A 22246-nucleotide genomic window follows, 5' to 3' on the forward strand; every position below is an offset into this window, starting at 1 on the left:
TTGGAAGTTTTTAGCTTCTCCTGAAATAAAAATTGGCTCCTCCTAGAGCTTCTCGAAAGGATTCAAAAAACTTGCTCAAAAGGAAAGAGAGCAATAAACTTGTTTGTTAGATCTGACAACTCACTTTTTCACTTAATTACAGCTGCGAAGTTTAAAGGGAATAAATGCGCCAGTAACTCTCTTGATCAGACCTCCTGCCAGTCTGTTTTGATGCTCAGTCTTCCAGCAGCAGCAGCTCCCACCAGCTGGGACCTGCCCTGCGGCTGGGAGAGGGCGGGTGGAAAGCAGGTCAGGAGAGCCTGGGCATCATCATGGAACAGCACAGTCCTGAGAGTGGCCAAAGTGTTCTCTTGTGACTGACCTCTGCCCCAGACCTCAAACAGTCTTTTTTCCAAGTTGGTGGAAGATATGTTCCAATTAGCCAGACAAAGAAGCCCACACAAGAAGCCTGACCCCAAGAGCATCCCCTAATTAAAAATAAAATAAACTGCCCTTTTAGTCTTTTGTGCATTCGTGGGTTATACTACTGATCTGCTAATTTAAATCAGAACCTTGTATCTTGTTGCTAGTTAATAGATGTCTTGCCATGAAAGTTCTTAATTAAAAAGATTCTAGAGCAGAGTACCAGCTCACACCCAACATACGTGCAGAAGAGCAGCACACGCTTAAGAGCATCCACCTATTTGCTACCTAGAGAACAGATCAAACCAAAACATATCTAATTACACTGAATGATAATCTTGTTATTGTCATTGCTGGTTTGTAACCAAGCTAAATATCTCTACACAAGCAATGTTCAAGGCAGAAGCACATAGTCTTTCAGTAATTGTTATTAGAGAAAACAACATCATGAATAAACTGATCTGTCTTTAAAAATATTAAAGTAGCAGCAGATAAGAAGCAGAATGCCAACAAATACAGGTGCAATTTATGAAATGTCTCATTTTCATTCCAAATCAATTATCTAGTTTACACCGTCTGCCATACCAGATTTAAAGTTATCAGGTGACAAGATCTCCTAACCTAGAAACAGGTTAGTAAATATGGTAACTCTAAAAACTTGCATAGGAAGACTGGATGCTGGGTATGAAAGAACATCTTCGCAGTTTGATTAGATAGCATTATCCCGTTTCACCTAGTAGCTAACACAGTGTCCCAAAACCACAGTGATAGAAAAGCTGTGATGTTGAATTCTACAACCCCTGTATTTAATACTAATGTGTTTTGATCGATATTACATTAGTAAGTTGTCATTTATTCCCCCTGCTCCTTCCCTCTTAAGGGAGGGAGGTTATCCCAGAGAGATACTGGAGGGGGCACATAATTACTCAGTTTATTTAGAACTTGCTGTTGATTCCACATGAAGCGGCCATGTAGGTGACCGGGTTTTGTGATGAAAAGCCACAGATGTGGTACACTGAAGATAAGCATCCCCAAGCATATCCTGTGAAAATTATATGAGGCTTATGTATAAAATAAGTTGTTCTCAGAATTTAATACTCCAATTTCAGAAGCAGCCCTGAAAATTGAGAAAAACATATAAATCACAGGAACCAGTTTGTGTAACTCCAGTGCCTCAATGCAATTCGTAAGTAATTTGCATTTTTGACTGATGAGAAGAAAGCTTGTTTTTATGCTGTTGTATGTGTTTGCCTGGGAACAAACCAATCAATAAGCAATGACATTAGTTTCACTTCCCGTAGCCTATCTACTTGTTAGAAAGTATTTTTAAAGAGATGAGATTGCTATTTAATTACATCCAACAGAGATGTTTTACAGATTGTAATAAAAACTCCCATCACCAAAGATCCCAAAAGAAAAAACTGAAAACTGCCTCAAGTATTGGTTAAAAATAGTGTTGTTTCAATGCATATTAGTACAATATGAAAGAAAACAATTCTAGAATTATGAACTCTGTTATAGTCTTCCAATATTTTTACATTTAGAATAGCATTAGCTCTGGTAAGAGCTGTACATCCTGTATATTTGCTCATTGTATTATAGTTGTAGGATATAAATTGCCAAAAACATCAAAATTAGGAAGACACCTAATTTAGATGCTCAGGCCACTTAAATTGTCATATTTGGCAGGAATCCCACTACGTGAAAGAAAGGCAGTTTTATATTTTGATGATACAAGGCATACAAGAGACAGCTGAATTAAGGTCCAGTTTATCTTTAGTAAAAGGCAGACAAGTTCTATTTGGTACAAAAAGCCTTTCAGATGACTAAGGAAAGAGTGCCAAGTTCAGAAGTAATGAAGTTAGAATGCAGTTAAAAAAATAAAATAAAAATCAGGTACTAGCTCCTAAGCAAAGCTACTGCTTTGTCTTCTGGAACAATTGGACCTTTATAAAAGTTGTTGCAGGTGAAGCTAACATGGGATTACAGTTAACTGAGGTTTGATCCCTTCCCCCTTTCCCACTACAAGAAACACACCAAACGGTACAAAAGCCAGCCTGTGGTAGCCAGTACAACAGGGACTGGCACAGCTTCCTAGCTGGCTGATTGTTTCCCTAAGAAAGGAAGTCTAATTTGAGAAGGCATCCTTTGTTTCCTCTCAACAGCTATGGGGAAGTGGAAAAAAAGCAGCATTTTTCCATCCACAAAGTTTTCCTCAGGATTATCAAAAGGTACCCTGAAGGCCATTAAGAGTCTCAAAAACACAAGCTTTTTAGTTCAATGATTCTGCTTCAACGCTTAGCAGAGGGACTGCCCCAGTTCCATTAGATACATGAAATAACCATCAATTACAATTCCACATTCATGATTTCAACTACAGGACAGCCTCAAGAAGTAAAAACATCCAAATTTTCACTTACAAGTTATAAATAGATTCCAAATAGATTAAAGAAACATAGCAAACCAAGAAATATCCCATGCATGAAGCTGAGAGAGTGTACAATAGTTGCTCAAGTTAATTGCAAAAGCAAGAAAGTTACCTGTCTCTACAGAGGGCACTGCATTATGTTAATGGGCACCAGAGTCTCTCTCTTCAGTAACAAAAAATAATTTAACAGAAACATTTCTAAGTATTGCACGTGACTGCTGAAATTCAAGTGACTCTTATCCTCTGGTTCAAGAGCAAAGCTTACTAAACATACTTGTGAATACACTGCAACACATGCGTAGCGACATGTCCCATTTCCTAACAGACAATGCATAATGTAAAAACCAAACAATGATCAAGCTTGTATATCCAACATACTATTACAAAGAGACAACCTTTCAAGAAGCACATTGGAAAAATACTTATTTTGAGCATTGTTACTGTGATAAATCTTAACACCTTGTGTGCAGTGTTACAGTGTTTCATTCAAGAAGCCTACGACTTCCAGACTTCCTCTCCCCTCTGCTGATCTAGTATTACCTAGCTTGCCATGCAGCGTTATGATCATACCACATTTTAAAATGTAAGACACAACAAGCAGGAGTTTCACTAGCATCTGAGCACTGACTCAAGTATAAAGTAGGGAATGGAAGCAAGCTTACAGGGAAAAAAACATGATTAAGAATACAAAAACTTAAGACAGCAGTGCATACTGAAACTGAAATGCCCATTTTAATATAGAAATGTTGTAGGTTACAACTCAGAACCAATAAGGAACTTGAGCACCTACATCCAGTACTCCAATCTCAAGAACCCTTCTTCAGATGTTACCTGATCAGGAGACATAACCGCTGTTTGTGACCTTCATGTTTCTACAAGTACACAGAAGTAGAATTTCTAGGTAGTCCAGAAGTTACTATTTTTTTTAATATTGAAATGTTGAATGCCTAACTGAAATACCACTTTAGGAAGACAGAACATTTGCAACTAATAGCTTGATCTAGTAAACACTTTGAAACCATGTCTAAAGTTCTAACTGAAATTCAGTTTGACAAGTGAGTTATTACAAGAGTACTGCTTTTCAGAAGTATTATATCTATATTTTCTACAGAAATTTAATACGCAAACCCAAAGGTAATGATTATGAAATGCAAGTCTAGAACATGACCCAGTGAATCTGGGGAAAATAATTTTCAAGTATCTATCAACTCATGCTTTGTTTTGGAGGTTAACTTTCAGACAGCTTTAAATCAAGCTGGTTTTCTGTATTTTCCAAACAATGTAAATGCTAACAGAAATGCTTGAGGACCTATCCCTGCTTTCAAATACTGTGGTACCATGCCTATACCAACACCAGGCAACAGCTCCTTAATGCTTTCAATCTGTGGTCCTAACTGGCACCAAGATGATGTTAATGCATCAGCACCTATCTAACAGCAAGCACTTTAACAGTACATCATTAATTTCTATACACATTACTATACACACAACTTGAACTTAAACAAAATTAGACCATAAAGTACTGATGGAGGTGGTTTCTGAGGCACTGCACAACAGACACAGTCAGCTTGCTGTCAAATCTGGCCATGTTTAGATGCAAGTTGGAATATGCTTTGGAGAAAGCATTTGTTTATCAACACATAGGTTTCTAAACAGTATTAAATATTTGTGCTAACAGATAAAGAAAGCCATTAGCACAGGGACTCATACACTAAGTAAAAAAAGAATACCATGATAAATATACCTCTATAACCCCAAGGCTCAGTACAGATACCAAAAAAACACCCAACCCAGAGTGCAAAAACACTCCCCCCCCCAACCAAACAGCAAAAAATCCAAAACAAAACACAAACAAAACCAACTCAAAACACCCTCTTCCTTGGTGCATGTCCATTTACTTATGTACAAGAAGGTAAAATATATTTGAGGAACACTGATGGGGGTAATATCATCAAGAACCCAGCAGCACAGTTTAATTTCTTACATACTATATAAAATAAAATTCTTGTCTATTCATTTCTAGGGGACACAAGAGACGAGTCTTTAGCATGGACTGATCTTAAGTGAAAAGGTATCCTTTTTCAAGAGCTTTGCCAATGGGACAGGCAAAGGCCTCTCAGGAAGGCAGATACTAAGGAACACCAGCCGCCACAGGAAGTATGAGGTAACCCACACAGAGTTTGTTTTAAACTCTAAGTAACTGATGACTATGAATTAGTCACCTTTACTGATGGTAATGTTGGATAGTAGATTCATGGTTACTTCTAATAAATCAGTTATCTATTGTGTAGCACGTAATAGTCAGCTAAAGGATTCCTTGGATTTTATTTCAAGACAGCAGGAATCTTGATCTCTTTGCCACTAGATCAGCTGAGGTTACATCTACTGGATTACTTCTGGTAAAAGGCTGATAGGAAGCAGACTACTCTGTATACAAAGTAGAAGAAGAAAGCATAAGCAGATGAAAAAACTGAGTAAGTTCAGAGTAAGAGTTCAGTCCTCGTCAATGATCCATTTAATAAACGTATAAACCAACCCCTGCTACTTGTTTCATATGTTACTGATACATTTGGTTGATCCTTCTTCCGATAATTCCTTTTCCACTAAAAAAAAAAAAAAGCAGCACAGTACTTCCGTAAGTCTCTTGATAAGAGGCTGCAGCTGAATGTGTTAACATAGGACCAAAGAAGCAAAAGCTGTCTCAGAGCACCACGCCTGGTTACCTATTATTCCCCTTTGTTTCTCCGGTTTTAAGATACTGTACAACAATAGCAGAGAATACTTTTTTGGAAAAGAAAGCTACTCCATTAGCTTCCTCTTTTCGTAGATCAATAGTACTTTGTGATGCATTCATGCATCAAGATTTTGATTTCCATTCCCCTTCCACCCTGAGTTTTCCCTATCACCATGTTCTGAAGAAGGCTGTCTATTTTTCATCCCAATACCCACAAAAAAGTTTCAATGACACCGTTCACCTGCTAGCTTTGATTTACACCTAGATCAAGAGCTGACAGAGAAAAAGGTTGGTGGGTTAAAGGAAGGAAGTATATTGACTGAAAATAATGACCGAAATTCAATGGGAATAATGGGTATGACAACAGCAGCTATAATTCCCTGTATGTATTGATACTTTCTAGCACATATGAGCCACTAAAATGTAGATGTACGTAATGACAGGTTGAACCATCTGGTACTGTCAAACACTTCTGATAAAAAAGTTAGTTTTTAACAGCTTTCAGATTTCTGCTAGAAGTCAGTCATAAGAAGTCACATTACTTAAGTTAAAATGCACAGAAGACAAGATTAGCATATTTCTTGTACTTGCATAACATATTGTTGAAAAAGTTATCCATCTTACTAATCACACTAACTTCTAAATCCAGAAAATTTTTGGATCAAGAGAGCCAAACTTGACATAATTTTCACATAACAGATATGGACATAACAATATTTTTGTAATATGTCTTCTACAATTGTTTCCAGAGGACACCTAAATAAAGGCTTAAGGGATAACCTCATTCTGTAGTAAATAAAGCTTACAGATTTCAATACATGTAGGAAAAGCAATGCCTCTACTATTTTCAGAAATAACTCCTGAAAAGTTACAACATTTAATTCTGCAGAAAAATTTGCACTATTTTCTGTGGAAACTGTTCTGTAATTATATTAAAGTGCAAAGTTACTGAAGAGCTCATTAGAAGAGACACATACTGTGCCTTAAATCATAACGTTGATCACTTGCCACTGATCCCCACGTTCCAAAAGGCCAAGTTTTAAAACATCAAATACTTTTAAAGGCCTTGAGCAAGAGTCAACACCAAAATACATTGCTGGTAACAACAGTTGAGCAATAAACATGCCTGAAACATGAAGATTCAAAAGACATACTTTTATGACACTAATTTCAATGTCTTAAAGCAAAAATACTCCATGGGAAATCACTGAGCTGCACAGATAGTGTTTTGTAACCACAGCCTAATAATTCAGCGAAGTAAGTGAGAAGTTTCAAGTCAGAGTTTGATTCTAAGTTTTGGAGCTAAAAAGAAAACTATTGCCCAAAGTTAGACTATTGTAGTTTTAAAAAAAATTTTTACATTATACATAAAACACAGCTATAGACTTCCTTAATTTCAACATGCTCCATTGCAAGGTGGGGCAGGAGGATGAAAAAGCAAAAATCAGTCTTACAATCGGACATTGCAATTGCTGTCCTGAGACCCAAGATAAACTGTGCTGATGAGATACTTCCACAATATATATGACAAGAATCATCAAACTTTTGACTGACACTTGAATGCACAAGACTACAAGTGCTTTAACTGTATGTACACTACAAAACAAAACCACGTAGACATGTAAAGATGTGTCCATAGAAGCACAGTGGACACAGATTCACATGGGAGAAATGTGTTTGTTATAAAAAAAGATAGAGAGAGTTCCAGTTACAGTATATTACTAAAATCCATGCAACAGCATCTTAATTCTGTATACGTTATAAAGAAGTTACCAATACGGTAAGGTTGAGGTTACTCAACATTCTAGGTACAGAATATACCCGAATGCCAGAAAACTGTCAGTTTACTTGACTGAAAACTAAAGTCTGCTTCATCAAAGTTGCAACTTCTTTGCTGTATTCATATTCCTTTCAACTCCAAGTTTTCAGTTACAATTTGCTCCGTACAAAAATGACTTGCAATTGTGAAATGTTGCCCTTAACTGGTGTTAGAGCAGAGCATTAGGATGGCATAAATTAAACAGTCATGATTATAGTAAGCAGACTAATATAAGACATCGCTTTGTTTTTCTTACTGGAAAGTATTTAACACTCCTTTAACTATATTCCTATGAAAGTATTTAAAAAAAAAAAGTCTTCGACACTGTTCTTCCTTACCTCCCACTCTTTAGTAGCATCTTCAGTAGTAGATTCTTCACTAGTTTCAGGCTCTTCCTTCTTTTTTACCACTATAAATCCAGGTTCCCGAAGAGATTCCCCAGTATCTTCTGCATATATCTCTGGACTCCACTGGATAAAGAAGACATACAAGTGATCTGTCCTAGAGAAGTCAAGTAATGATACAGAAAAGAAAAAGATGGTAAGTTTGTGATCTTTTCGGTGATGTCTAATAATTATGAAGTATTTAAAGCGAAAATACTTACTATTTCATGTTTTACTATATATTAGAGACACATTTGAAAAAAGCTTGTTAGGTTTTTGTTTCTTTTTAATTATATGAAGCTGACACTGTAGGAAAAACAGGAAACAAGTTGGCAATTGACTATCTGTGTTCACATGTACAAGTACGGCCCTTTAAACATTTCTGTCCCACCGGAAATCTCTGTTTACAGTTGAAATAACTTCCAAAATAAAACACTAAGATCTTTTTATTTAAAAAGTTATATAAAAGCACAAACAAAACTGGATTTTAAAGATGTCTGCATGTCTGTTCTCCCCACCCCTGAAGAAGAGCTTAACACTCCCAAGACATGTAACCAGAATTATACAGACTGTGAGAATTACTTACAGACATGAGGAAATAAGGCTGAAAGTGTGCATATAGATAGCTACATCATAAACTACAGACCATTCTAACTGTAGTACTGCAGTAAGTACCAAGATTCAAAGTAACCTCCTTTTAAGTTACCTGTAACAAATGGCATGGTTCTCCAGTTTGGAAGAACAAAATGACCAAATTTGCAGAAGAAAGTTATTTACAACCCTAAAAGATGTCAGTTTATACTGTTTAAGCATGTCCTGTAGGTGCGCAGATAGATGAAGCATTTAGAAAAAGGACATGCAGTGACTCCACTAGTGTATCTTCATGGAAAAGAGAGCTTCTGAGCTAGAACTTCATGGCTCCGGTTACCAAGAGTTTGAATATTCCTTATGTCCCTCTTCAGAGATATTTGCTACAGTGAATCTGCATACTGGATTAGCATGAAGAACAGTATTTGGATTTTTATTTTTTCCTGCTCCTTACTAAATCCCTGCAAAACTGAACACTAGAAGAACAGCAAGAGATACAGAGCAGCAAAGTCTCACAAAACTGCAGCTATAATTTTCATACACCTCTATGTCTAGAAGTATGCAGCACACAGGTATGTAGTAATAGTCTCTGAAGAGGGTCAGTTATTCCAAGGCACCCTTGTTAAAACTAAGGTTTCTGGATAACACTGATGAAAGGAAAAAAAGACAAATCCTTCTCTGACAGTAAAAGAGAATAAAACATTTCAGATGCATAAGGTTAGATAAATTCTACGACATTTATCTAATGTCTACGAACATATCTACGAACAAGAAGCTGCAAACTCCTCATGCACTGAATAAGGTACAAGTTTCATAAAGTCTTACAAGTAGGAACATTAAAAAAAAAATAATGATTTTAACTTTTTAAGCACTTGAAATTGTGTATAATTATAGCAGTTAAAGAAGTAAATTAAACTTGATGCTTAAGGAACTCTAAGACACTCCTTTCCAGACTGGCTCATTTGGTATGAAGAACACTGAAATAATGCAGGTTTGTCAGCTATCTATTTTTTCCTCTTTCTTACCACTAGTTGACAAAGACAACTGGGTTGACACTACATATTTTGGCCTATTCAGAGTAGCACTCGGCAAGGTTAACACTGAATTAAGAAAACAAACACCCCACTACCACCACATGTGACTTTGTGTACAAAAACAGAGGACACACATTGGATGGATAAAGAACAGATTACTAATTCCCCATGCAGTTAAGAGAAAGAAACCCTTCATAGGTGGAGTAATTTCCAAGGAGATCAGATGCAGACTATTAACCAAGAACTATTTCTTCTGAAATAGGTGATAAATTCTGCTTTATGCTGAAAAGAGGTACTGTACTTGCTCTGATACATTAGAAAATGAACCAAAGAGACAGTAATCATTTTAATCAGCTGACCTAGACATCACTGCCATACGTGAAATATTTATCCGTTTTCAAATTAAATATGAAATGAATAGAACAAGAAAATTTGAGTTGACTGTAACCACAAGAGGTCACCTGGCCCAGACAGGATTAGCTATACAGAACCAGTGTGACAGACATTTGTCTCATGAAATTGCATGATCTCCACCACTTAGGAACAGCAAGGGTGATGTTTAAAAGCAGGGTAGTGATGTGCTAGCATAGACTCAATTCTGCCTGTTGGAAAACTCAAATATTTTGATGTAATTTCAATCCATATCACATATCCATTCACCGTGGACACGAAAAAGACTACTGCCTTTCTCGTTGCAGCCAACTTTTAAGAATGAAATGATTTTACGTTTGTAATCAACCTTTTCTCCTTTAGATTAAAGAACCCCACTTACTTCTAATTTTCTTTATATGTTACACTTTCTAGGCATTAATTAGTCTTGCTGCTTTCCTCTGGACTCTCTCCAATTGATCCATATCTGTCCTCAACTGCAGTGCCCCAACTGGACATTCTATGCCATTCAGCTCAAAAGAAAAGATGGAAAAGTGACTTGATCATTTTGTGTAGGTATTTATACAAGATGATAGCTGATAGTTTTTTGTTGTTGTTTCTTTCTTCCCTCCCACCTTCTGAAAAGGATATAATAATCTCCAATAACCCCCAAAATTACGTTCAACTTGAAAATAAGTCACAGTTTCCTAACAGTAGAGATCATTTAAGAATTCAATACCAGTGAGTGAGCATGGACATCTCACGTCTTTGAATCACTGCAACAAATTTAGATATTTTTCCAGTATATATATTTAAGTTGCTTCCTGGGAAAGTTTTATGTACCATATATAAAGATAAGACAAAAGAACCCCAGCTAGCTCTTCTGAACTCAGAGCTCTAAGAAGTAGAGCGAATTTTAGAAAGTTTCCAAATCATGGGAAGCACAGATAACGACAATAAAAGCTTTGTTGCAGAACTCACTTCCTTCACGAGACACCACTTACTTGAATCTCTTTTGTTATTTACTTGCTACAAACACAAGCCTAAATAATACCATGAGAAACTGCTGGCTGAACCTGCAAGTAACTGAAGTAAATCAGTAAAGCTTTGGTATGGTAATAAGGTATTCCAGTGTTAAGCCAATCTTCAATATCCTCAGTTGCTGACCTTTTTTTGTGTTGCTTTATAGACACAGTCACTGAAAAATTTTGAATGGTGCAGAAAAAAAAAAAGGAGGTCAAAGACCTATTGTGTGTGGGTGTTTTTTGGGGTTTTTTTTTTAACACATACAGTCTACCTCGTTCTTACCTTTCTTGTGGGACAGCAAACCAGTACTCATGTTTTTTATCCCTTTGTGCATACTGTTGCATTGATGCACTTGCTTGTGAAACAAATGTTTTTCTCATGGGTTTTCCAACCCTGAGACGCAGAAACTTGTGAGATCGATGTCGTCTTTTTTCTTTCGTAAGTGAAGAACCTATTAGTAAAGAAAAAGCAAGCTATCCATAATGCACAAGAGAGCTTAACAAAATTATTAGCCAATTTTGTATTAGGCAATACAGATATATAGGAAAAATGTATAAACAATAGGAGATGAGGTAACAGGTAGTAGTAATTACCTGGCCTTTTTTGCTGCATAAATTGCATCAGCAGAACTAACTCCAAAGTACAACACATTTGAATAATTCTAACATTAATTTCCACTTCCAATCTCAGATCGCATTACGAGAATCTTTCATCCATACTTGAAAGTATTGCAGAAGGTATTCTCAGTGCATATCACAACAGTAAATCAGACATCCTTCCCACTGTTAAAAAGATATATTCCACACACAGGCAAAAGATACAGCACTAAATAAGTACTTAGGCCTGATTCACATATGTCAAAGCTGCTCATTAGTTACTTTTCATTTTAAAAAAGAAAAATTTTGCCACTACTAGTAGAGGATTGAGATGAATTTTAATTTGTTAGCTATATCAAACACTTCAAAGGTATGAACATCACTTCTGGATATTAAGGTATGGGATTTTTCCCCTCCACTAGTACATTTAACTGAACTAATAGAATTATAACCACCCTCAAGGTTTGGATTGTCAAGTCAGCACAAAGTAAAGGAAGAAGCCTTCTCAAAACTGTTTCTTTGGTAGATTAATTGCCCAAGTCCTACAACATGAGTTCCAGCCACAAGAGACTTTTTAAAGAAAGGAAAGAAAAATGTAAATTTAAAAATTCTTATGATCAGCTGTGACAACAAAAGACTTAATCTACTTCTGTTACATGTACCTACAGATACGTCCCAGTTTCCTAGGACACTCATCTTTTCTCTACAGCTGAAGTACTCCTTCAGTGTATATGCAGACTATCGCTACACTAAGCACAGAAAACATCCCCTTCCTGAACTGTAAACATCTCTACTATATGTTTTCTCAATCAGATTTTCACCACAAAGTTTAGAATAGCATTGGTCCACAAAAGAATTATTTTTTCAGTAAATATTTACATGTGCACCTCCTAATCTGCAGTTACAATATTTTAGAATTATACCTGCAGTATACAGTATGGTAGAATAGTCATAATATGCATAATTTGGAAGTATTTTATAAACCCATAAGCTGAAAGGTAAATCGTCAGATAGAAAATCTGAAAATCAAAAAGAAACCAAAATAAACAAAAAACCTGTTTCATAGGACTGACACATGAACTTTGCGATAGTGATAGAGAGGTATTCTTAAAATGATCCAATATCTGGGATTTTGGTATATATTTCATACAGAATTCATCAGAAAAAAAGTTTTTAGTAGTGGCTATTGTGTGGCATGCTTTTTTCCCCCCTTTCAATCCTGGCCAATATCCAGGTAGTTAAGCAGCAAAACACATGCTATCTTTAATGATATTTCAGCTTGTTATACATACAAAAGTATTTCTCCAAAGTATCAACTACATCTAGCTGTTATTTCAGTCCAGTGGTCAACATTAAGGGTCTCTAAAAATGGAATAGAATAATAGAGCCGTGGGTAATTAAAAAAAAAAATCCAAGGGAGGCCTTTTTAGGTGTTCTAGACTACTCACAGTTATCAACTTACATTGCATCACCTGTTCAACATTCAGAGCGAATAAATCATTAATTCCAAACCCAGAAACATTTGACCTCTGAAGATCAACAAATGGTAGTTCCCAAAAACCTAGATGCTCAAAATTCCCACGAAAGAGAACAAATTCAACTAAGTCCTTCTATATGCAGGAGATAAAAAGTCCTATCTAGGTAACTTAATGATACAAAACTCATAGTATGACTACTTCAGAGTCTGACAGACAGGGTATTAGATAATGTTTACAGTGTTTTGATTTTTTTTAATGACCCAGTGTTTTTTAGTGACCTACTGTTAATAGACCTGTCATATTTAGCCTTTGGTGACCTTCAAAAGTTAAGCAATAGATCAATGCTTTTATCTTGGCTCTATTTAAACTTGCCTGTAGACAAAGCCAGTATAAGTGTCACCAAATCTATTTAGATAGAGAAATATTAATTCATAATTTACTGTTTTATTTGCATTCTGCTAATACAATATGCAAGAATAAGAAACATACAGTAATTCCAAATTCCAACGGAAGTTTGACTGAGGTCATTGGCATAAATCTCCAAGAAGTAACCTTTGCTTTTTTTTTTTTTTTTTTAAATTCTCCCCACCCCCCCCCCCATCCCCCCCCCCTTTTTTTTTTGTTTTAATTATTTTTCTTTCTATTTTACCCCCACAACCTTCAGGAAGCTGTAACACCACGTGCAGAAAGTTTCTAGCCAGCACCCCTCTGTCTGACTGTATGTAGACACTTCTTTTGATTATATAGATATATACTGTGACTATACAAACATCCTGCATGAAAAACCTGCAGTGTCACTCAATGATACAATCTTTTATAAAGCCCACAAAACTAAAGCATCTAATACAACTGAATTACAAATAATATTCAATTGAAAGAAAAGCAGAAATTGTGGCAAAGAACACTTGTGCTTGCACTTTTTATAAGTCCCAACCAGCAACTATTATTTAAGGTACAAGAGCCAAACTTATCACAGAATGATGCAACTATTAATCTGCTTCAATTTTCAAAATTTAGTTACTTCCTTAACGGAAAGACACAAAATAAAAAACCCAGTAAAAGCTATGATATTCTGAAACATAAGATGAATTTCTGTCAACCAGAGAATGCACCTCTCTATTCAGTGCAATCTGAACTTTTAACTATTAACATAAACAATCTGACCTTCAACTGCACTCCATATATAATCTATAATAGTTTGTGATAGGCATTAGAGATGTGTTTTCTTTGTAGCCAACAAAATATCACACAATTAAAACAACTAGTTCATCACCATTAGTAAGATGGTAAGGCACCAGAGAGTGACCTATTGATTTTTAAAAAGCAAAAATCAAATACATACAGAAACATCTTTAAGTTACTTAAAGAAACAACTTTTGTTTTAATATGAATTGAGTAAATTCAGACTTTCAAGATAACTTCCAACTAATAATCCTAGGGCCTGATCTTTGCAGACAAGTAAAGGTACTAAAGAAATAAGCCTAGTTGTTCCCCATATTCATAGCATTAGTTTCTTACCATCTAGCTCTTAATTAACCTGATAAATGATTTTTGTTCCAGTCAGCATGAAAGTACGACAAGATGAAAGTGAAACAAAGTTCTGAAACTATTGATGTTAAGTCTCACATAAAAAACCTTAACCACAAGGTAGACATGCTATAACTAAGATGAAATTAATTTCCCTGAAATTCATTCCTGCACATGGACAGCGGCATCAAAATTTAAGTGGCAGCCAGCTGACTGCTAAGGAACATTTTTAATGTTGAGCTCTACAGTTATTACTGCATCATGGATCTAATTTTACAGGCTCATTTAAATCTCCCCTACAAAGATACTGCGTTTTAATATGTTCATAAATATAATTTCAGTGAGAAAAAATGACAGTAAAAAAGGGATCCACGTTTTCAGTTTCCTGAGCAGTATTTTCCCCACTGATTTATAGAGGGTATAACTTAGGTGTATCATCAAGCCAATGAGAAATATACACAATACATGGAGAGATGTGTTCTACAGAATGAAAAACAACAAAAGTTCTGCTGAGCTGGCGGGAGCAAGACTGTAAGTTTGAAGGCTAATACTCTATCCATAAATACTGACTGACTCACCTTCTAATTGCCCATCTCCTGCCGTCACAGTTTTCTGACTAATTTCTTTTTGTGAATCCTGTTGCATGTTATCTCTTTGTTGTTTGGTTTGTTGCATAGTGTGGGTCTTCCAGAGCTTGCGGAGTTCTTCAACTTCTGTCTCCGAGTCTTGAGTTTGCCCTCTCACTACTTTTCCTTTGCTAGTTGTCTCTTTCTTTTCAGAGTCTGTGATGTCTTCACACCGTGGACATTCCTCTCCCATCTTACTCTCTCCTTCTGGTTCTTTTCCTTGTGAAGAATCTTGACGGGCACCCACTTCTGCCTCTTTGTCATGCTCTTCAGTACCGTGTGATCCTTGTAAAGACTGCTGGAGGACATCTGCAATATTTTCACTAGGTTCTTGTCCCCCCTTTATAGTCATTGCAGCACTTTCTGAACCTAAGCTGTGGGTACCAAACTGTTTAACATTTACAACCCTTTCAGCACTGAGTTTTAAGTCACTGACAGCTTCATTTGAGTCTGAAATGATTGTTAAACATTCAGCACTAGTCTGGTTTATTGTTTGGACAGATTCTGATGATGCTCCAGAAGACTTGTCTTGTCGAAGCTCATCTGAGGAAACAAGTTCTTCACGTATTGGAGAGAGTTCTGATTCCGTGAAGACATCTTCTGAAAGTGACTCCTCTGTGCTCCTTGGGGCAGTACTAGCACTGTCGTTGCCTGTATCCCGAATCCTGGAATCCATTTCATCTGTATTGCTCTTTGCAGCTTTCTTGGAATGGCAGAGCTCTCTTACAGACAGCTGTTCTACATCTCTGTTGATTAAATAAGACTGTTATTATAGCAGGTGCGTTTTACATCAATAACAACAAAATTTAAAGGTGCTCTTTAAACAAAAAACACCCCAAAACCAAACAAACTAAAATCTGTTCTTGTAACAGTAAGCTTATAGGAGACTTTTTGCCAGCAGGACATAGACAGGACTTTCCAACTTCATGACATAACTTTTGCAAGGAAAAGCTCTACTATGAAACCAACAAGATTGAGATGCTTACAGTGTGAAAATAAAATAAAAGAAACAGGGGGAAAACAACAAAAAGCTACACACAACCATAACCTCTAGAAGGTAGAAACCTTCCATAATCTTTTAAGTTTTGCCTACCAAAGAGGCCAGTACAATTGTATAGATCTGTCCTACCCTGTTATGAAGTTGACAACGAGCTCACTGGTAAGAAATGAATAGCAGAAGTCGTCTGGTCTAACCTTAACTACCTAAGCTAGTCAATGCAGAACAACAGGAACCATCAAGGTAGATCTTACCATTCTGCCCATGGGAAATACCTAACAGTAATTAGTGTCAGGTACCTAACTTTGAGGATACCACTGTTAGGCAAAGTAAATCCCAAACTACTTGGTACAACTGAACAATTTAAAGAACAGACAAATGTTGATAAATAGTGTAAGAAAAAAAAAGCAAGTATGAAAATGGAACTTATTTTCCCCAAAGGAAATAATCTTATTCAAACCTGCCTTTCAAAACAAACTAATCTGAAATTCCACAAGTTTTAGAAAAGGAGGACTAAAAGGGGACTGTGAACATCCTCAACTGTATCTACAGGACTCGAGCTTTTCCAGTGTTGTCAAAAAACCTGAGCAGTACACAATCTTCATAAAAATTTCTCATGTTTAAACATACTTTTGACAGGAGTTCTCAATGCCAATTCCCTTGCTACCACAAGCACATTACATATCCCATTACCCAGTATCAAATGCTTTAAGAAGCTTGTACCTTAATCTCCCATCCTGAAGAAGGATAAATCCATTCCACATTTCTACAAAACTTTTTACTCAGTTAGGTTGCATTACTAACATGAGACATTGCTAAAATTCAGGATGTTTGCAAAGCATATGCACCCTTTTACCCAAGTGTTAACATGAAGCTGATATTAAGCTTGTGCTGATGTAGTAGTTTTGCTTACAAAGCATGAGGATTAGAGTTTAGGATTTATCACCTATTAGACTGGGCTGTTTCCTTAATTTTTCAGATTGCGCTGGTAATAGGTGCTCTTGGACAAGCTCAACCTAAGGTTCATGAAATCTGTAAAGTATCTGTATGTTTTCAGATATATTTTTTTCCCAGTTTTAGCAAAGACTGTGGCATATATACATACAACATGAAACTGTACTTTTAAGAACTAAAAGAATCAATCAGTTTTGCAATAAGGTTTTCAGCATTCAGATTGTTTTTCCAAGTTTAAACAGGTTTAACAATTGGCAAAACTGGGAGAAGAAAAGAGGGTTAATTATAAGAGCGGAATATTTAGAAAAAAAAACAAGTAGTGGGAAAACATGATTTAAGTCTCAAATACCTTGAGACAGACAGAAGGTCTTGTCAGATCTAGCTGAAGCTGTTGGGAGTTCTGGTTACAGATTTAAGAAACTTGAGTTTTATTCTCCCCAAAATTTAAACACATGCCTCAAGTTTTGATGAGGTTAAGGCATAGAAGTGCTAGGACTGAAGAAAACACTAGAAATTAGTGTTCTATTTAATAGATTATAAAGTTTACAAGAAAGAGAAATCAAATAGGACATATGGGACTCTGCATGCACAGTGTGACCTTTTATTATTAGGCATGTTTTCATTCCATATGCATTTTATATTACAAACAAACCACAAAACAGAAAATGCATGTGCTACAAGAGCACAAAAAATCAACAGCGTAAGGAAAGTAAATCTGCAAGTCAACATTGAGTCTTTAAGAAACTAAACATGCTAGGAAAAAAGACTTGTTTTGCAGCTACAATAATAGAATTCAAATAGGTAGATTAAAAAGAGTGATCAAATTTTCATAGTCTCATTACCTGCACTATACATGAATTGAAGTAGGAACTACGAGTAACTTTTTAAAACTCAATCTGGAAAATAAACTTCCAGAAAGCAATCATGCTGAAGGCATCATCATTCTACATCAATAGCCCCAAAAGCACTACTATAGTGCTACATACATTAGTTGGTCTTTCAGGAAACACATAACCAGCCAGAAAACAAGACCATGTCAAGATACCACTTTACTGCCAGGTCTCTGCTGAAACTGAACTTAATGTGCAAGACAAGTTATATCTTATGGGTGTCTAGATATTTAAGATTATCAAGAAAGATGTGCTTAGCATACTACCTGTAATTACTGTAAAAGGGCATTTTTCAGACTTACTGAGTATCTTTACACATTACTTAAAATGGTTGCATTTTTTAGAGTTACACATCAGGCAAACAGCTTTACTAATTCTCATACATATAGATAACTCTACCTTGGTTAAAGGAGTCCCACTTCCCTGCAGTGAGATGGTCAAGGTAGTCTGCAAATATGTGTGCTTTATGGGCTGTGATAGGTAAAGGTGGCATGATTTATTATTTTTTAAAATCCTTTTTGGCTTTAATGTTAGAATTCATCTTATTTCTGAGGACAGTGTAAAAATTAGGCAACAGACAGAATGGAACAAAGATTTTTGCATAATGCTGTTTAATGTCAGTTTTAAATGCCTACCATGTTAAACACCTGTAATTAAAGCTCACTGATCCAAATTCACTCTGTTCACCCTAAACAAGGCTACACCTAAGGGCAAATATGCAGTTCCTCCCCTAGTCAAAAAGGGCCTAATGCCATAGAAACATACACAAACCTCAGAAAATTAGTCTTACAACCACTTATCAGAGCAACAAGAGGGTATGTGAAGTTAATTTGAGAAGCAAGTGGAAAATGGCAAAGAACAAAGATTTGCACCTAAAGCCGTTTAAGTTGGGCTTCTCTATTTTGTACATCAGTTTTTAAATCACAAAATAATCAAAATGTATTTGTTGCTGTTTTCATAGTGGGAAAGATACAAAGGAAATGGTGTAGTACCTCTTGCTATATGCTACTGGAGGAAATTAGAATCCACGTATATAGAAGAGGATTTATTCTATATAGTATATAGAATATAAGAACTTAAGGTAAAGCAAGCTTTCTCAAGGGTCTTTCCAAGCCAATCTTTGATCTTCTTAAAAAGGAAAACAACAGAAGAAGATGTGGGTTTGCTAGTTTTGTATGGTCAGCAATATTGTTACAATTCATATTTACTCAAAGCTTCATAAATACTATTCTATCTTACATGGTTAATGAATCCTTAATTTTGCTGTCCACAATTTCCTTATACAGAGCAGCTGACATCACTTCTTCCATCGGACACATGATGCCATACTCTTCACAGCCGTTCTCTTGGACCAGAGGATCCATTTTATGAGGATCAAACATTATATTATTTGGCGTCACTAGCAGCACACCATTGACTGTACCCTAAAATGAGAAGGAAAAGAAGTGGTAAATTTTCTCCTTCATATTTCAGCTTATTCTCAATTTTTTTTTTTTTTTTTGGAAAAAGGTGTTTTTTATTTGTTTTTAAAGCATCTTTATATTTGTATTTAAGCAACTTTATACAGTTTCTTGTGTTTTTCAGTCATCTAGAAACATAACTGTTTTTCTGGGGAAGCAAATTAATGCCACCTGCTTTCCCAAAAACCAGTTTTGTTCCTCACAACTACTTAATGGCGAGGCTGAATAAAAAAAACCCCACAACACAAAACCTTTGCACCCTAAAGGATATGCTCAGCTCCTCTGAGATAAAGACACATCCTTCCCAGATAACCACAGGGCTTACTGCCAGTTTTGCAAGAAACTTCAAGCATGGTCTATAAACTGACTCTTAACTCTTCCCACTTTCTACTATTTAATTAAAAGAACAACAACAAAAAAAAGAAATATGTTCAAAAACTGTCATTTATCTTCATTTTCTTTACACAAAGGCAACAACAGGATCTGATACAAGTCATTCTAACTTAATGGTCCTGTTGACTGATTGGACAAATATGTTTCTAGAGTAAAACTAGATTAAAAATATTAAAGATTTTTGAAGATGCAGCTTTGGATGGATTTATTCACAATGATACTGTGCTGCAGTACATGAACACAAGTAGATTTTAAACTTCTAGTATGAAAAAAAATTAAACAAAGTTGATACTCATACTATGAGCTGTAGGGTTCTTCCAATTTACAGGTAACAAGCTAGTTTACAATACATTAAACTTCCCTCTCCCCTCCCCCCCCGCATTAGAAACACATACAAACACCACCACCAGTTGACCATTAAGAAAACAGAATTTTGCATTTTGTTGTATCCACTGTAGTTTAGAAAATAAATTTAATATGACTGCAAAAGTCAGTATGAGTCTACTCAGAACAACTGCTTCTCTTTAAACAAATATTTCAGTAAATTCAGTACATAGTGCAAAAAAGCATAATTTTGAAATCTGAGCTCTTTCATTGATGACCATACATGAAAATGGAATTTTATTAATATTCTCCAGATGTGACCCAGAAAAGTCAAGGCCATAGCCTTGGTGCCAGTTGGACTAGATGATCGTTGTAGGTCCCTTCCAACTGAAATATTAAGAGTTTCATAAGTCAATTTTACATTGCTTATCTGAACACTAGAGTGTCATAACATTAGAATAACATGTATGAAGAACCAGTTGCACATATCATTTCAGTTACCTTGCTTCAGCTTCAATTTTAGCAATTCAGAAACACCGACTTACCCCTCTCACAGGTCAGGCTTGTCAGAATGTGCAAGAAATGTCATCAATATCCAAGACAAAAGCCTGTTTCCAAGGCAAATTTGAATGTGTTTAAAGAACTTATATAGCACCCTAGCGGTGTTTAGACTCAGACACTGAGGAACAGTAGATAAAAATCTTTCTGCAGGCAAACGTTCGGCCAAAGTGTGCAAGACTACTGACTACGGAAGGGAAACAAGTTTAAGAAACCTTCTACTGTAAATGGAAGCTTCCTAGAACAGTCTGACAATGACCTGTCTGATGGCAGGAAAAATCCCAAACCTGTACATCAAGCAGTTGTCCTTGACACGCACGGAAGATTCTAAAGCCTACCTCCACAACCTCCACCAAAAACACAGCTAGAAACCTAGAAGCTTGCTCATCTTGGTCTTAGAAGAAACCCTCAACACCAACAAGTAAATACTGAGCATAAAAATTAATCTGAAAGTGTAATTCCATTTAAAATTATTACACTGAGAAATAGAGAATTAAACCTTTGGAACTATCAGGCTTTTACATGTACTTGACTAAAAGCTGACTAAACACTTCACTTGCAACGACTGTAAGCAGTTGAAAGATTATACACGTATCTTGAAAACACTGGCTTTATAGCTCCTCTAAGAGGACCTATTTCACTGTTATCTATTTAAAAGACAACAAAAGGCAGACCAATGCAACATTTCTGCCTCACAAGTTATTTGATATGGTCCACAGTTACTACATCAACACTTAGGGTACCTCTCTAGAGAAGAACTGCTGCCTCAAAATTTACAGGCTACAAATGAGATTCTTAGTATTACACTAAACATCATTAATATTTCTGTCATTTTTTTATTATTGTTACCAAGGACCACTGCATGTTAACCTAGGTAGCCAGGTAAAGCTCAGGTAACAACCAGATACAGAACTATTTTGTTTGGCCCCAAGTTTCAATTATGCTTTTTCAGACATGCCAGCATTTTTCTATTTCTGTGACTCTTATAAGACAACACAGTTTCTGTCTTTACCACCTTCTAAGTTGTTTGCAGGAGAAAAGCTTTCTGAAAAACCTGTGGAACATGTATTACTCAACAGATGGGGTTTCTAGAACGGACAAAAACAAAGTGCTATTGATTCTGTGAGAAAAAATTGGGTAACATCAGAACACAACATGCAAGTGCGAGCATATGTGTGTCTAGCCAACCACCGGTCAAGAATGGCTCATTACATTATGCTAGTCTTCCCTGAAAGATGGAAACTGAAGCAGCTCCACCCTTTGAGAGCTAAACCCACAGTTTTGCATCGGTAAAGATAAAAATGACGTATCCTCTTTAAAGAAGAATACCTAAAACTTCATTACCTTGTTGGTTTGCCATTATAGATCAGACAGACTTCTATGTTAGCATTTCTATAATAAATAGACTTCAGAAGTATTGTCTCAGAGTAAGCCAGCAATGAACTCTTGAGCATTTTAGTACCACGCACTCATTTTAGGTTCTGAACAGACTCTTCTGGTTACTCATACACATTCATGCACTATGGCAGCAGATGTCACAGTTGTTCTACAAAACATCCAGAGATCAGTAACAACACTGATGCCAGGAAAAAACCTATAGCATACTGTTCTTTAGTGACTTACTTTCAATAACCTAACCTCCCCTACTATCTTACAAGCG

General features: G+C 36.1%; 1 protein-coding gene across 1 annotated transcript in view; it reads right to left on the bottom strand.

The window, feature by feature from the left end:
* Window positions 1-18832: 18832 nt before the first annotated feature.
* LOC309417556 (oxidation resistance protein 1-like) overlaps window positions 18833-22246 on the bottom strand; it is a gene marked incomplete at its 5' end in the record, with an annotated part of 140545 nt that continues 137131 nt past the window's right edge. Inside the window, one exon of the mRNA XM_082015067.1 lies at window positions 18833-19275. Coding sequence (XP_081871193.1) covers window positions 19087-19275 — 189 coding nt within the window. The 3' untranslated portion in view covers window positions 18833-19086. The remainder of the gene's footprint in view (window positions 19276-22246) is intronic.

The sequence above is a fragment of the Phaethon aethereus genome (assembly GCF_964289735.1).
Source record: "Phaethon aethereus genome assembly, chromosome: 2".
Lineage (NCBI taxonomy): Eukaryota > Metazoa > Chordata > Aves > Phaethontiformes > Phaethontidae > Phaethon > Phaethon aethereus.